Genomic DNA, 15,138 nt, shown 5'->3' on the forward strand with positions numbered 1-15,138 from the left:
TAAAGTATAAGCACATTTGCATTGTCTCAGTAAATTCTACTATGGGCACTTAGCACTGGGGAAAGGGACTAGGAAAGGGATGGGAGGCCTCCCATTACTGGGAGGGGGGGTAGGGGGAAATTAGTCAATTTTTGCTGCGAGAAGATTGCCTAGACCCTCCTCGAGGAGCATTGCATGGTGAAAAAGCACATGTGAAAAATCACAGAGGTACTTGCCCGTAAAAGTCGCGCTATGGCCGGGAATTGAACCACGGTCTCCCGCGTGCCAACCCACGACCCAGCCGAGCCGACCGAGCCACCGCGCACTCTTATCTATATAATTAACAGGGAAAATGCATGTATGACTGTCCATGGCGTTAAAGACTCTGTGGTTACCGTGTTAAAAACTTCAAGATTTATTTGCATGAACCGTTATGGGATCAAAGACTCCAGGATTACCGGGTTATTAAGTTAAAATGTATTTTTGAACTTTCCGGGTATCTCTATAGCTTTAGGGTGAGATTACATGGAGTCTGGCAGTCTGCAGACTGGCAGAATCGCGCTAAGTTTAAAATATGTTTCAATATTAATATTTAAAACCTGTTACGTTAGCAAAGAAATAATTATCGTAATACATTTGCATTTCTGTATTAACTAATATTTATGAAAAAAAAGGCGACGAAAAACGTTTTGTCACAGTTACATATTGTTGTACATACCAGGTTACATCAGTGACCTTACTGACCGACTGTGCGATTTTAACATAAATCTATAAAAAAAGTTATAAAATAATATTTGACACGTTTTATTGTAAATGAAATTGATTGTAACTAAGCCTTTATTCTGTTATGACAATAATTACAATTTTTTCTTTATTTTACTAAATTATTCTGAGATGTCATAATTTAAACATAATTTAAACTTAGCGCGATTCTGCCTTTACGTTAGCGCTGGCATTTCACGTTTGGTGTCTGGTGGTTCCCCTCGTGGGAATCCCCTTTCAGTGACGACACTATAGCTGGATATAGCTATATATATAGCCGTGGTTCGACTCAGCTTTTGTTCAGTTTGCATAAAATTTTTTAACGTGAAGTATCTGCTTATAGGTAAGTATATTTTGAAATTATTTATGCGAATACACTGTTATAAATAAAAATTAAGTTAACGTTAATGTTTTAAAATAATTTCACGTAAGTTTAAGAAATTTAAATAGTTATAAGCGTATAGTTTTAAATACGAATAACAAACCAATCACACGATATTTTAACTATTGTAGGATTATTACCAATACTTTTAGAAATTGTCTTTTGAAGCCGCTAAGGAGCAATTTTTTAAAGAATCAAATTTTTTACAGATGAGCATCCATTTTGCTCCGAGTCCGCTTGCAGTGACTTACCAGTAAATCCAGAGCACAAAGTCTGACCTTAAACATTTTTTTTAGATTGTATGAAAAAATTTTATGGTTTGTTGAAGCCCCCAAACTCCAATTATATTTTAATAATTGCAGATCAATCATCATAATTTATGTACATAGCGTGATTTGACACTTAAATAATAAAGAGCGAGAAAAAAACGCTGTAGTCTAGAGAAGACGTAAAAAAAATAAAAATAAAAAATAGTCTGCGGGCTCTGGATACTCTTGTAACTACTTATACTCTAAGTAGGTATTAGAGTGACTCTGAACAAAACACGTGGTCGAAAAGTTGCTCGAAGTGGCTTCAAAAGAGCTTTTAAGCAAATCTACCTCTATTCATATTATTAGGTAAATGTCAAAGTGTCAAGACAATATTAATAAATATTCAATAGTCCCAAATTTTCAATACTTGTTCGGGTAAGACTTTTTAACTAAAATAAAAGAGCTGTTTTAATTTACTTGAGTGCGTGGTTCAAGGCGCATGATATGGCGCATGACGTAAATTAAAGATGCTTAGTAAAATAATTGAATAGTATATACGTGACTCATTTGGAGTTATAAAATATATAGGGATTTCCAAGCAAGAGTGAATTTTTTAAAATTAAAGGCTAGAAAGAGCCTCGTCAAAAGAAATTTATTTCTCTACTTTGGGCGTTTAGTACAACTGATAAAAAAAATAACAAGGTTCGTAACTCGTGCATAGCTAACTATAGGACAAACACAATGGCTCCCTCGAGCCCGGTGTTTGCGTTGTCGACATGGAGCACCAGGTACAAAATTTAAAATTTCGTATGACTTTAAGTTGGTAATTAATATTAAAATAATAAACGTAACCGAAAAATAGTCAGAAATTTTTTAAATATTGTTATTAAATTAGTGGGTGTAGCATTAAAGCATATTAACACTAAGTACATAATATCAAATCTATACTAAATAAATTTTATTATAGTGGTAACTGAATATTGAATCAATACAAAAAAATCACAAACCGTCATAAAAGACTTTCAGATATCTAAACCACTGTGGATCATTGTGAAGTTATCAAAATGCTACATCCAAAGTCTTGGGCTACTTCTTCCTCGATCGCCTTTTCATTACTGCTTCTTTCTGCATGGGGGATTGTAAGTGATAAAGAAAACAAGCAGGTTAAGAAAAAGTTTAAAAAATTCCTTTGTAAAAAACAAGTCTTATTTTCAAAGCTTGGTTGTTGTGCATTCAACGCCTCAGAAATATTTTCATCAAATCTCGACGCTGGCACCTATATGGCCACTAGCTATTTTTATGGCTATTTAAAGATTGTGCTTCCAGCAAGGGGAGGAATCGAAAGAGCTGGTGAGTAAAATACAACACATCATTTTTTTTACAGTAAACATAACTAATATCTCGAATGACCCGTATCTTAACGCTTTGTATAAATAGGAATTTTCACTGCACTGGAGGAGTACGAGGCCACACATTCTATAAAAATTCCAGTAAAAAAGTTATTTATACTTATTCCATCTTCGACTTACATACCAGCAGATTTGAAAGAAATTTCCGATAACTGGATGGAATCCAAGGGGGTACTAAGAAAAATATTTTTTATTTAATTCGTAATTTAACACTACTGTTAAAATAAAAAAAACAAAAAACCCGTTTTCACATGTATAATATGTGGTATTTCAGTTGTTGAATACCATAACTCTCGACAGGGCAGGTGTAATCAATCGCACCTACCACAATACCGTTTACCAAATTCATTCAGAAGGACCTAATGTAACGAGTCCAAGTTCCAAATCCGTTTATCTTGCCGTTGAAGGGGCTACCCCTTTAAAGACATTCTTGGAAGTGCAGGATCAATCGCACAGATATGCTCGTAAGTTTTTGAATTCGTGCAAAAGTTGAACTGTTTGAATTATTTAACTATTAACGAATTAACATCAAATTACGCAGCTGTGTATATAAAATACAAGAAACAGATAATACAAAATTTTTACGAGGCTCTGCAAAATCTACTTAATGACAATCCTGACTGTAAAGATTATGTTGAGCTGGTTTATTACAAAGGTAAATTTTCCATTTTTTTTCTTTTTTTTTGTAATCGAGATTCATTTATCTTAACTTTTGTAATTTTTTTTGTTTTTAGATATCGTTGACAATAAACGTGTTAATGTAGCACATATACTATTGGAAACAATTGCGAAAATTCAAAAACTTTAAATTCGACGCTTTAATTATTATTACACATATAAATGAGTGCAAATGAATTACGTTACTACTTTTGAGCTATTTTTAAACTATTGTGCCTTATTGACTACTGCACAGTAATGTATTTTGTTTTTTTTTTACTATTTAAAAAAAATGCCCGTTAAACTTTGGTTCCCAAGATGATACTCTATTGTAATTTTGACTTACGTGACTTGTGCGTAGATATAGTTTGGTCCACGAAATAGTTATATAATACTACATAAGATACTTTGAAATTCGTAATGTTTTACATTTTTCTAGAGTCTAAAGTAATTACAAATGTTTGTTCAACAAAAGTTAATTACGAATATCTAGTAACTTTACTACTTCACCTATAATTCTGTTTTAGATTTTTTATAATTGTTTATTTGTACATCATGGAAAATGTAACAAAAATGTTTTTCACGTAAATTAATTTTTTTTTAATGATTTTAACCTTTTGATGCAGTATATACTAAGGCATTATGAATGAAAAAAAGGACGTATTATACATAAATTAAATAATTAAATTGTCAAAGTCAGTTTGATACTGATCAAATTTTCAAGTGTCTCAAAAAGTTTACGTAGCTGAATATTTTAAAAATTTATTAATGAAAATGTTCTTCCAAACTGTAAAATTTGCTACACAGCGCAAAAAAATTTTTGTTGTAAGTATTACGATCTGAATCATCGTAATTTTCTTTGAGATTTTAGCACACCTTGCCTCATAAAATTTCAGAATATTATCAACACTATTGTTTATCTAAATTTATATGCTATATAATACTGTAGGAATTCTCAGGGGAAATACTTTACTTATTTTATGAAAAAAAATATCGAGATTGTTTGATGATTATCGTTGATTAATAAATACACTTTTCCACAATCCCAAATACTGATATAAATTATTATTCGAAGTTTTATCATGATCCTTTTCCTCAAGAATTAGTAACGAATAATTTATGGATACTCCTTGGATGCTCATGATAACGCTAATAACTTTTATTATTAAAGCATGTTTTACAATTTTGTATTTTAATCAACTAATCCTTATTTGTATGTTTGTAAGTAACGAAATTAAAATAAAACATTTTTTAAACAAAACTTGAGTAGGACTTTTTTACTTCACTGCTCGTTCAAGCAAAAGAAATATATTTACATAATATATATTTTATCACTGTTCAAAATTAATTCAAAAATATGATGGCCAGTTATAAGCGTTGTTGTAATGGAATGAAGGAAGGATAATAATTAGAAATGAATTCAAGTTTTGAAATAGTTATTATTCAACGTTAAATTTTCAAAATAAAAGTTGTAAGTAATCTGTGATGACAATTTCATGTTCATTTTTCTTCGATATAAAAAGGACAAGTTATAAAAAGAAATAACCATGTATCATTGAGCGTTGACAATATTACATACACAATAACTATTGAATGGAGGAAAACAAGAGTATAATTTTTTTTTTTTTTTTTTTCATTTAACCCAAAAATGTCTTGGTTTTCTTTCATGCATAAGCTTGTGTTGTTTACACCGACATCGAATTCACACAATTGGCGTTTTGACAATACATTGTTATAACTAATTTTTTTTTACTCAATGTATTGCCACAACGATAAAATACATATATCGCAGTTTAATTATTCAAGAACATTGAAAATTAATTACAAATCACAAAAGAAAGCAAACCAAGTGTTTGACTCATACGATTTCGAGCTTCATCAGAAAGTATGAAATTTTTTTTTTATTTTTCCCAAGTCACTGCTTTTTCTCTATGGAGTTGTCAAACTTGAAAATGTCATCCACACTGGTTTTTACATAATTAGTCTAGTTTCACTGCCTCGACGTTCAATCGTACAAAAATTAATGAAGACGAAGGAAATGCAATATAAACAATGTATTTCTTTAGTCAGGGGATTAAAGGGACGACGTGATTCGAGAAAAACTGGGATAAAGTGACGAATGAGATTTTTGTTTTGTTACAATATGTACAGTTAAGGTTTAGTCGTAATGTAGGTATTAAATATTAATAATTATTGTTAGTGCAATAAATAAAAGAAAAGAGCGCAACGTAAATAGGAGACAATTTCCAAATTATTATTTAAACTTATACACAAGTCAGTTTTTTCGAGAGCGGCGTGAGCTCCTCTACATAGTCTTCTGATGCGCACATCGATTGATTCGCAATGTACTTTGTACTTTCACGTTGGATCGAGATTCAAAAGAAAAAGCAGATGAAAGGTTTGCAACTCACAAGATGGATGCAAATTTATAATAATTTTTTGAGATTCGTACAAGGAACGCGTGTGGTTGTTAATCGAATATTATGCGACATGGTTTTTTGGAACGGAAGTTGGTAAAAGTCGCCAAACAATGAGTTTCGTTACACAGCAAGTAAATCGAAACGCTCACAAATCATGAAAAATTTCACCGAAACGCAATAATCTTGCATGTTCGTACATTCGTTTTTCATTATAAATATTATAGTGTGAAGACAATCGCGAGCACAATCACGACTAATGAGTGAGATCAGTGTGAACATACATAAGATCGGCAAGTAGCCATTGTAACTTATATGCTAGTTAAACGAGAAAACAAGTGTTTCATTGTAAGTACATAGTACAAATCGTTGGAAGCGCCTTGTATGTTTCGTCCGATTTAGAGAAAAGCGTATGTTTTCATTTACATTTTTGACGGCTGTATCAAACTCTGGGAATTTGGAACAATTTTAATTTTTAAATATCTCTGGCCAAACAATTATCTAGGAGTTTTGAAAAGGAACCTTAATAATTGAATGTTGGGAAAGAAAAAGAAAAACTTTTTATTTTTCTATTTTGCTTGAACAATCACAAGTTTTATTAGAGAGAAACAGTGCGAAAAATAACGACATGAAATTCAAGAAATTTTACACATCCATCGATAATGCTCCTTTAAATTTATTGTCATAAACTTGAAAGTTACAAGAAATGTCTCTCTTTTTTCATTTTTCTTGTCTAAAAAAAGTAACGTGTTTCCGAAATAAATTACTATTTCTAAAGATTATGTCTGTTAAAGTCTTTGAGACGATCAGTCATGTCCTTGATTGACACAAACTTGAAACTAATTAAATTATAACTAGAAAAAAAAAATTAAAAAAAAAAAAAAAAAAAAAAAATGAAAGTTTCCTTTGAAATCAAATGCCATGCGCGTGACATAGGAAAGCGATAATTAAGTACTCGTTTCTAGCTTGAGTATGAAAAAAAAATAGAACTTACTCGTTTGACAAATCACGTGGTCGCACGATGTGTGCAATTAAATATATATGATAAAAGAGTAAATACAAATGGGAAGAGAGAAAAAATACAGCGCGTAGTGTTAATAAAAAGTATGGACGCATAATTAATATCACAAAACGATCGAACACGTTGAAACGACATCGTCGCGAGACGATTACTTGTTCCTTGCAGATCGATAAACCAATCGCATTTAGTTTCCGAAATAGATAAGAATAAGAAAGAAAGAAAAGCTGCAAGCACAAATAAGTTCTCGTCTCATTTTTATTGATATATTTTTTTTGTTCACTCAATGCTCAGTGGCTTCGTTCTAAAACACGCATACACCCTTAAAATAATTATAAATATGAGACGTTGCAGCTTATGTCAAACTAATAGGAAACGTCAATTCTTAGATTAATAAACAACCTTGTACGCTTGTGTGATTGTAGTTGGACCTCGCGAGTGTCTTCATACGCGGAAAAAGCAGTGCGTGACATTTCATTTTTTATTTGGCGATACATTTCCTACGAACTCTCACATTAATTTTAACTTCCGTTTATTTTCACCACTATTGTTTCCTCTTTCTGAGCATTTAGTTTTTCTTGTCGTGTCCCAGATCGCATTTAACCTTTAGAAAATATAAAAATAAGTCTGCTTTTGCCTATTTCTTTTTTAAATTCTTTTTCTTTTGCAATCTCATCGAGATGATACACGTGTAAGGAGCTAATTTGATTATTTCCTCCTTACTCTATCCATAAAATCTCGTTTATCTTGCTCTAAATCTGTTGTACTTAAAATATAATTACAGCAAAGTGCAATGCTTCAGTCTGAAAGTAAATTCGAGTACATGGGGGATGCTAATCGCTTGTTTTCAACTTATTCTCATTGAATGTACATCGTTGCGTCGTCACTGTAGGAAATAATAAAAAAAAAAAACGCCAAAGCCTCGATCTTGTTATTATGATAAAGAAAAATGAATGAGATTCTATGTAGTATTCATCAAGAGGCTCTCGACTCCAATTTTTTAAAATTACAAATACCAAATGCCTTAATAAATAATAGCTATACGAATATGAGCCTAACAATTCTAGCGCCGACATCATGAAATTTAATGATCCTGCGTGGTAAGAAAAAATGGAAGATTTATTGATTTATTTTTTGTAGACGTATTCTAATTGTATTTGTGCTCGCAGAACTTAAGATTTTAAGTTTGACTAGTTATCGTTTCGATGCTGTTATTAATTATTCAAAGGTTAATCGTCAAGATTATAGTGCTTATTCACAAAAGTACCACTCGACAGCTCATTAACCAATGAAACAATTACAACTATCGAAAAATCTCGATCACTCAGCCAATTTTTATTATTCTTATCATCATTATATATAACAACACTTAAAATTTTTATAATTTTTCAATTCAACAATAAAAAAAATGAGCAGAACCAAAAAAAAATTCACTACTCTAGAAAAAAGTAGCGTTTAAAGCTGAAATTTCAATTGATAAATCAAATCAAAAGGGCAGGACTCTTCCTTTTGTCCATAATTTTTTTTTTTTCTTCAACAACGATTCACAAACTTAGGGGCTAGCTCGGAAATCACACAACCCACATCGATGGCCATTAGAAGAGTGTCACGAAAATACAAACGCATTACAACACAACTAGTCAGTTGCAATAAATTTCGAATCATCTTATTCCTATCCATCGAGTACACTAACTTGAAGATATTACAAAATTTTGTTGTCGTTAAATATTCACTTGTTTGCATTACATTACAAGATGGTATACCAAGACAAATAATTATCATGAGTGCTCTCGAAAATAAAGTGTAAGAGTAATGTTTATATTATGAAAATTAAATAAATAAGTTAATGTCGTTGGTAATGTAATGGAAAATTACGTTAAAAGCATAGTATTAAAAGGATGCCTAAATTCAATTTGTTTGAAAATCCAAATTGATCCATCGAGGCAAATTGAACTTGAATTGATGATTATTATGGCTTTGTATTTGTCTTGGTATACTTTTTTTTCACAGCACAAATACGGTACCGATTATGTCAAATTGGTATGTCCCAAGCATTTTTATTTTCTCGTACATTTCCTTCTTGTTCACAGTTTTGTTAAGATTACTTGCTTTCCGTTAGCTAATCTCACTTTTATTCAAAAAGGTCATATAAATACAAAAATCTAGTTGAATTCTTAAGTCCTTAAGAGCAGAGCTTTTCTAGGATTAATCAGAAATTATTTAAAAATATTAGTGAATTTTGGTTGAGAATTTTCTTGTCCCTATTAATAATTTTTTTTCTTCAGTGCTTTATTTTTCAATGCCATGTCTTTTTTAAATGATTATAATAGTTAATTATGACGTGAGATCCATGATGGCTTAGTTGTTAATATGATTTTAAAATATTATGATTTTATGATGGACTAGCTTCATGTAGCGACTTGAGCGCAAATTTATGCAACAAGCTGTCGTTTGTTTTAGCCATATGCTGGGGAATAATTTTTCAAAACATCGGCAAAAAATAATTAGATATAGAGTAAAAAGTTGTCGACTTTTTTAAGCATCACAATTGTTTTTAAAACATTTCGCGTATGTTCAAAACAATACTCATAATTTGAAGTAAAGTTAATTTTGTTAATTATTATGCTTATTAAAACACTCGGTAGGTTCTGTGAACTTACCCACAGCATTGAAGCTTCAAAGTCAAGTAACACTGGTAATCAAAAACTTATGATACACGTGACTAACATGTTACACATTCAGTATATTTAGTTGAACTCCTGGCGGTAGACAGTATAAATAGCGTTTCGTACGAAATTTTGTGAAAAATATGCTATTAAAAAAAAAAAAAAAAAAAAGAATTTATTCTAATTTTCACTCAGAAATATTTAGAAAAAACTGGTATTTAGTATTTCAATACATCTTAATACAGATTTAAAAAATTGCAAAAAAATGATAGTAAACAAAACAGTGATCTTATCTCAAGCAAAGACGAAAAGTGAAGTCGATTCGGTGAAACGCGATTTAACGACCTAAACCCTGCTCTGTTAGGCTTTACCACATAGGGAAACGTAGCTTTCAAGCTTCAGTAGACGCTACGAGCGATCCTTTGGGGGTGTACACCGTTGCATTGGGGTCCAAATTTGACACAGTACAACCTGGACAGAGACTATCGTTTGCTCGCATTTTCGAACCGCCCACGCGAATATCATTGCCCAGGCGGAGCTTTGACGTAGAGCAGGTCGGAGTAGGACCAAATGTGTCTTGTGGCATGACAGCCAAGTCTTGTGCTATTTTAGCCTTTAACTTTTCAATCTCCTTATCTTGTGATCGAGCTAGACCTAAGTGAAAAAAAATACATTTTATCATCAACTTGATCGTTAGTCAAATAAATATTGCAAGTAGTATTCTACATGTGTTAGTACTTACTCTCCTTAATTTCTAGTTGTCGCTTCGCTTCGCCAAGGGCTGAGAAGAGATCCAGTTTAATACGCGTCTCCGCACTCAAACTGTTCTCCAAATGAGTATTTTTGTCTTGCAGCGCGTTAAGCGCTCCAAGTATAATTTCAGCTTCGCTATGATTTTCTTTACAATGAGCCACTTCTTTCTCGTAAGCAGTGCACCTGTGCGATTCATATAAAAAAAAATTAGCATACAAGTGTCAATTCAAATTAAGATTTAAGTATCGCTTTTACCTTTCTTCTTTGACTTTCAGTTCTCGGCGCAAACTCTTGAGATCCTGCTCCATTTGTGCTCGGCGCGACTTGCACGCGTCCGTGCACTCCTGGCGCACAAGTGGCGGTGGCGGTGGTGGTATCGCCGAACGCGCTTCTTCAGCGGCCCGTCGAGCTCGCCTCTCCGAAGCCAGCGAGGCTTCACAAGCCGTACGCTGTCTTCGTTCGTCAGCTATCCGTCGCTCCAGCGACGATATTGTCTGTTTGTCCAGTTGCCGAGTCGACATCATTCCGTGTAATCTTAAAAATTTAATGGTAGCATTTAGTTCATTGAAAACATACACAAACTCCCCCCCCCCCTTTTTTCAATAAGTACTAACTTGCTCTGTAACTGGTCGTTATCGTGCTGAAGTTGCTGAATATCACCTTTGGCTTGTCGTTCGCCACTTAACAATGTGTTTATTTGAGAACGGAGATCTTGTTCAACCTGTCGACTCGACTGCAGATCTGACTTTAATCGCTTAATGTCCGCCTCGAGTTTCCGACAAACGAGCAACCTATTTTTAAAGTTTTTATTCAAAATTATTTTTTTTTTTTTCCACTTAGACACAAACGATTCTCAATATTTTTAAGTATACATACCTCTGACAATATTCGTCTTGTTTATGTTGCTCGTTCGCTGCTTCGTTTGAAACTTTGGCTTGGCGACCTTTCTTTTCCCGATTATTCGACGTGTTTTCTTTGACGTTGTTCCACTTGCCAGTGGACGAGTTGTTCGATTGCGCTTTGAACGAATTGTGATTGGTACCCTTGACCGATTTGTCTTTTTCGACTTCGTTCGCATCGAAATCGTTTACGGAACTGTAACCAAAACGAATACAATTAAACACGGCTTTACAGCAAACATAGAGATAATGGAAAAAGAATTTGTATACTTACTTAATTCTTTCTATGTACTGTAATTCAGAAGATACAGCAGTACCATTTGTGTGAGCATACTTTTTGTCATTCTTATCAGAATGTGACGATTTATCCGAGTTATGCTTATTGTGTTGGTCCTCCTGTTTTTCTCCCTTGTCAACAGACTTTTTCTGATTGTTTTTGGTCGCGCTTTGCGTTTGTGAAGATACCTGTGCACTGTGGACACCACCGTTTTGCACATTTCCCTCTACAGAGGAGTTACCAACTCCTAAAATACAAATGAACCAATAATTTTATGCAAATTTCAACTTTTTAACTGTGCATTATCAACAAATGTGTGATGTAAGTATAAATTGTGAATAAATACAAGCTACCTCTGCTCTTTTCTGGACTTGGATTGTACTGCGGGCTCGGCCTGTGTACTTGTGATTTGGAATTTTGTTCTACTGATAACGTAGTTGTTTGTGCTTGTGATTGCACGTGTGCTATTTGCTGTAGATTCATTTGCTGTTCTACTGGCAATGCTTGTTGTAGCATTTGAAAATAAAACTCATTCTCCTTGGCCACGTCTTTTTGTTTTTTCTAAAATTCCGTACAAAGAGTATCAATTAGATCCGTAGTACTTAACATGTACTCAAAATAAAAGAATTAAGCATAAACAAACCTGTCTCATTCTGTAGCCTACGTAAGTTTTAAAGCCAAATCCTAACATCACAACAGGATAACCAATACTAAAAAGCACAATCGTATTTTTCAGCAATCATGATTTCGAGAGAAGAAAAAAACATACTATTTAGAACATTGATTACCAGTGAGCAGCAAACGGCCTACAAAGATCTAAGTGAAATGGCATATGACGTAGATCTCTCAATCGTACAGCTGCCTCTATGTACAAAAACAATAGCCACAGCATCACAGTTGGCAAGCACACGCCTTTGTCTGTTGATGCAAAAATTAATTATTTTTCATATGGATACAATAAATAATTCAACGTTTGATTCTTTACGTACCTGTGTTCCAAACGTACTGCACCCAAACGTATGTACTGGCAACGAAAAAGAGCCAGTGTACCGGGATAAAAAAGTAGCAAATCATGTCTGACGTAAGTGCAATACAAATAAAAAATACAGAAAAGGCCTGGAAAGTAAAAATGCCGTTGTGTGAAACAATCAGATGATAATATACGCATTATGTTTGGGCATTTTTTTTACTCACAAAGCCGTTACACCTAAAAGATTCGTAAAGGTTTCGAAGGAGTATCCAAAATGGCCATAAAAATTCAAATCGAAACTCTAAAATGAAGTCTGCTAGGATTACCATGGCCCATAGTAAAAGAAACTTCAGATACAACAGTGTACTGAAAAATAAATATTTTTTTTTTATTAGTGTTTCAATAATACTATTTGACATAAATATTAATACGTAGCTTTTGTATGGAAATTAGATCTATGTATCGCTAATTGAAAATTCCTTCAGCCTATGTTAGTATTAATTTATAAGTTCCACTCAAGATGTATTAATATTTAATACGCCAAACTAGGTGTAAAAAAAAGCATAGGTACACAAACTAACCATACACAAGGTTAGTCTCCCTATTTCATGTCAAAGCCAAAGATTGAAGTAAAGTTTGGTAATTTATTCATAACATCGCAATCTACTGGGACGTTAACAGCTGAATGAACGCAAAGATCATTGGGGAGCAAAAATAAAGATTGTTATATTTCAACTTTTGGGCACTCGATTTGGCAGCTGAAGCGACTTTCCACACTCGCCTCCGAACAAAGAAAAAAAACGAAAGGACCGTTAGCAGCTGCATTTTGCAGCAGCCTTTGACAAAAAAAAAAGGGGAACGTTGACGTATGTAAAAAAAAGTACTATGGCTGGCTCTTTATTTCAAGAGCGAGAAAAGCACCGGATGACAAGTTCCAGCACTAGCGTTCTCATCATCGCACATCTCTTGAAAGCTTTTGCAAGCTCCGAAAGCATCGGAGTTAGGGGGAGAAAAGGAAGGCGGAAGAGAGAGTAACCGCGAAAGCTCGTTAACAAATGGGCATATGTCGGTTTCGGATGTTACATACAACTTGGGGTATAGACACCAGGATATGGTATCCGTACTCATAACGCCTTCTCGCGTCGTTACGGAAAACGGCGGGATAACAATTCCTTCTTTGCCTTGTGTATACATACAGTACATATGTACATGTGTATCATTCCCTCCTCACCGCGACAACCGCGACATGTGTATAAGGAACTTGTATAACTGTAGTATGCGTTTAAGATACAAGAGGAGGGGACAACAGGGGGGCTATCGGACGCGAGATCGCGCGCGCTTTCATCGGCAACGATAACTTTTTTTTTTCTCCATCTCTGTTCGTTATTTTATTTTATTTTTTGTTGGTTATTTTTAAAAATAAAAGCAGCGTGCAACGAGAGCAAAAGAGAAGGACGGGAGGAGAGGAGGGTCGAGGTCGAAGAAATGCGAGATGCTGGTGCGTGGACCGACGATGCGGCCATTGCGGGGGGGGGAGACCTCGTCCTCTCGTCCACCCGGGACTTGGAAGACAAGTTTCAACTTGTCTCTCGACAGTGATGCGTTTACATTGCGGGAGAGCGCTTGGAGCGTGTATAGGGTTCATGTACACAAGGATTTTGGAGCAGTAGCTGACGTTTATTTCTCGTTCTTACCTGCCATAGATGCCTTCGGTGATTTTGTTGCGTTTCAAGGGCCTCCGGAGCTTGCCGCACTCGGCATTTCTTCTCTTCATTATCCTCGGCCGCTAGTCCTCACCGCTGCCAGTCTCTCTTTCTCACTATATACAATATATATATGTGTATATACCTGTAGGTATGCTTCCGCTGCTGCGAGAGCGTGTATATCCCCCAGCTATGAAGAGAGACTGACTCTCTCCGGGAGTCCGGATATTACACCACTAACACTACCCACCACCACCGAAACTGTACGAGGATGACTGAAACAGTGGGAGGATTACAGCTGAGCAGCAACAATTGCTGCTGCCTCGGTGCAGCCTCGGCGACGACGGTGATGACGCTGATCAGCACCAATACCGTGACACCACATGCATGAAACCACGGAAATACGCGCCCGGGTAGCAACTGTATGTGTAGAAAGTTCAGATGAACGACACAGGCAATTCATATGCTGGGCGAATTTAAGGGAACCTCGACGACGACGAGAGCGATCACGACGTCGTCGACAGAACGAACATATACAATTCAACTGCAAGCAGACAGACCAGCAACAGCAGCTCCTATGCACGCACTCTCTCTTTTTCTCCCTCTTTCTCTCTCTCACTTTCTACAATATCTACACCACCTATATATTTATGTTTATTTATAAAAGTATGTACTTCAATGCGCAAGCGCCGAGCGCCGATTGTCGGATTGTCCCAAAATTTGTGTCGCGTGACGTCACTGTCGTCCTTGTACGTTTTGTGACTTGCGCTAACGGTGCGTTTACATGAACAAGATTCTATGTATAGTTGGCGGGAGATTTAAACTGACCTAAATATTAATAATTTATTTAAAACAGCGAAATATAGTAGTTAACCTCATTTATAGGCTTATGTGTAATTAATTTCGATTCAGTTGGGTCTAGTTTTAGTTCGTTCTTGAGACTAATTTCACCTTAAAAATCAAAACTTTGAATATACTTCAGGACCTTGTTTCTC

At 34.6% G+C, this 15,138-nt stretch overlaps 2 protein-coding genes across 3 annotated transcripts; one reads left to right on the forward strand and one right to left on the reverse strand.

The window, feature by feature from the left end:
* The first annotated feature begins 1,053 nt into the window (after positions 1-1,053).
* Positions 1,054-3,591, forward strand: LOC106636902 (sting). Its single transcript, XM_089593589.1, has 7 exons — positions 1,054-1,084; positions 2,393-2,513; positions 2,592-2,724; positions 2,812-2,954; positions 3,058-3,247; positions 3,325-3,438; positions 3,518-3,591. The coding sequence occupies exons 2-7, from the start codon at positions 2,439-2,441 to the stop codon at positions 3,589-3,591; spliced, it is 729 nt and encodes a 242-aa protein (XP_089449715.1). The 5' UTR covers positions 1,054-1,084; positions 2,393-2,438.
* A 1,268-nt stretch (positions 3,592-4,859) lies between these two features.
* On the reverse strand, positions 4,860-14,724 carry LOC106636914 (macoilin-1). Of its 2 annotated transcripts, none has more exons than XM_089593625.1 (12): positions 14,135-14,724; positions 12,665-12,806; positions 12,460-12,586; positions 12,259-12,388; positions 12,114-12,180; positions 11,824-12,031; positions 11,468-11,696; positions 11,171-11,389; positions 10,909-11,085; positions 10,550-10,828; positions 10,284-10,477; positions 4,860-10,195 (listed from the first exon to the last, which is right to left on the reverse strand). In XM_089593625.1, exons 1-12 carry the CDS (start codon positions 14,212-14,214, stop codon positions 9,933-9,935), a joined length of 2,115 nt encoding a protein of 704 aa, XP_089449751.1. In that variant the 5' UTR covers positions 14,215-14,724; the 3' UTR covers positions 4,860-9,932. The 2 variants fall into 2 exon arrangements, with proteins under 2 accessions (XP_089449751.1, XP_014204949.2); XM_014349463.3 differs by having other exon boundaries at positions 11,468-11,717; positions 11,821-12,031.
* Positions 14,725-15,138: the final 414 nt, after the last annotated feature.

Source organism: Copidosoma floridanum, unplaced genomic scaffold, assembly GCF_036245765.1.
Source record: "Copidosoma floridanum isolate Cflo_tuat_1 unplaced genomic scaffold, Cflo_Japanese_pri ptg000019l, whole genome shotgun sequence".
Classification (NCBI taxonomy): Eukaryota; Metazoa; Arthropoda; class Insecta; order Hymenoptera; family Encyrtidae; genus Copidosoma; species Copidosoma floridanum.

Bases quoted from the DNA above. Each gene is read 5' to 3' on its own strand.
- LOC106636914 (XM_014349463.3), bottom strand. From the start codon at position 14,214: ATGAAGAGAAGAAATGCCGAGTGCGGCAAGCTCCGGAGGCCCTTGAAA. The intron at 11,718-11,820 runs GCTTGTATTTAT...TTTGTATTTTAG, and splicing joins TCCAGAAAAGAGCAGAGGTA to GAGTTGGTAACTCCTCTGTA. The intron at 10,196-10,283 runs GTAAGTACTAAC...TTTTTCACTTAG, and splicing joins ACAACTAGAAATTAAGGAGA to GTCTAGCTCGATCACAAGAT.
- LOC106636902 (XM_089593589.1), top strand. From the start codon at position 2,439: ATGCTACATCCAAAGTCTTGGGCTACTTCTTCCTCGATCGCCTTTTCA. The intron at 2,955-3,057 runs GTACTAAGAAAA...GTGGTATTTCAG, and splicing joins ACTGGATGGAATCCAAGGGG to TTGTTGAATACCATAACTCT. The intron at 3,439-3,517 runs GTAAATTTTCCA...TTTTGTTTTTAG, and splicing joins TGAGCTGGTTTATTACAAAG to ATATCGTTGACAATAAACGT.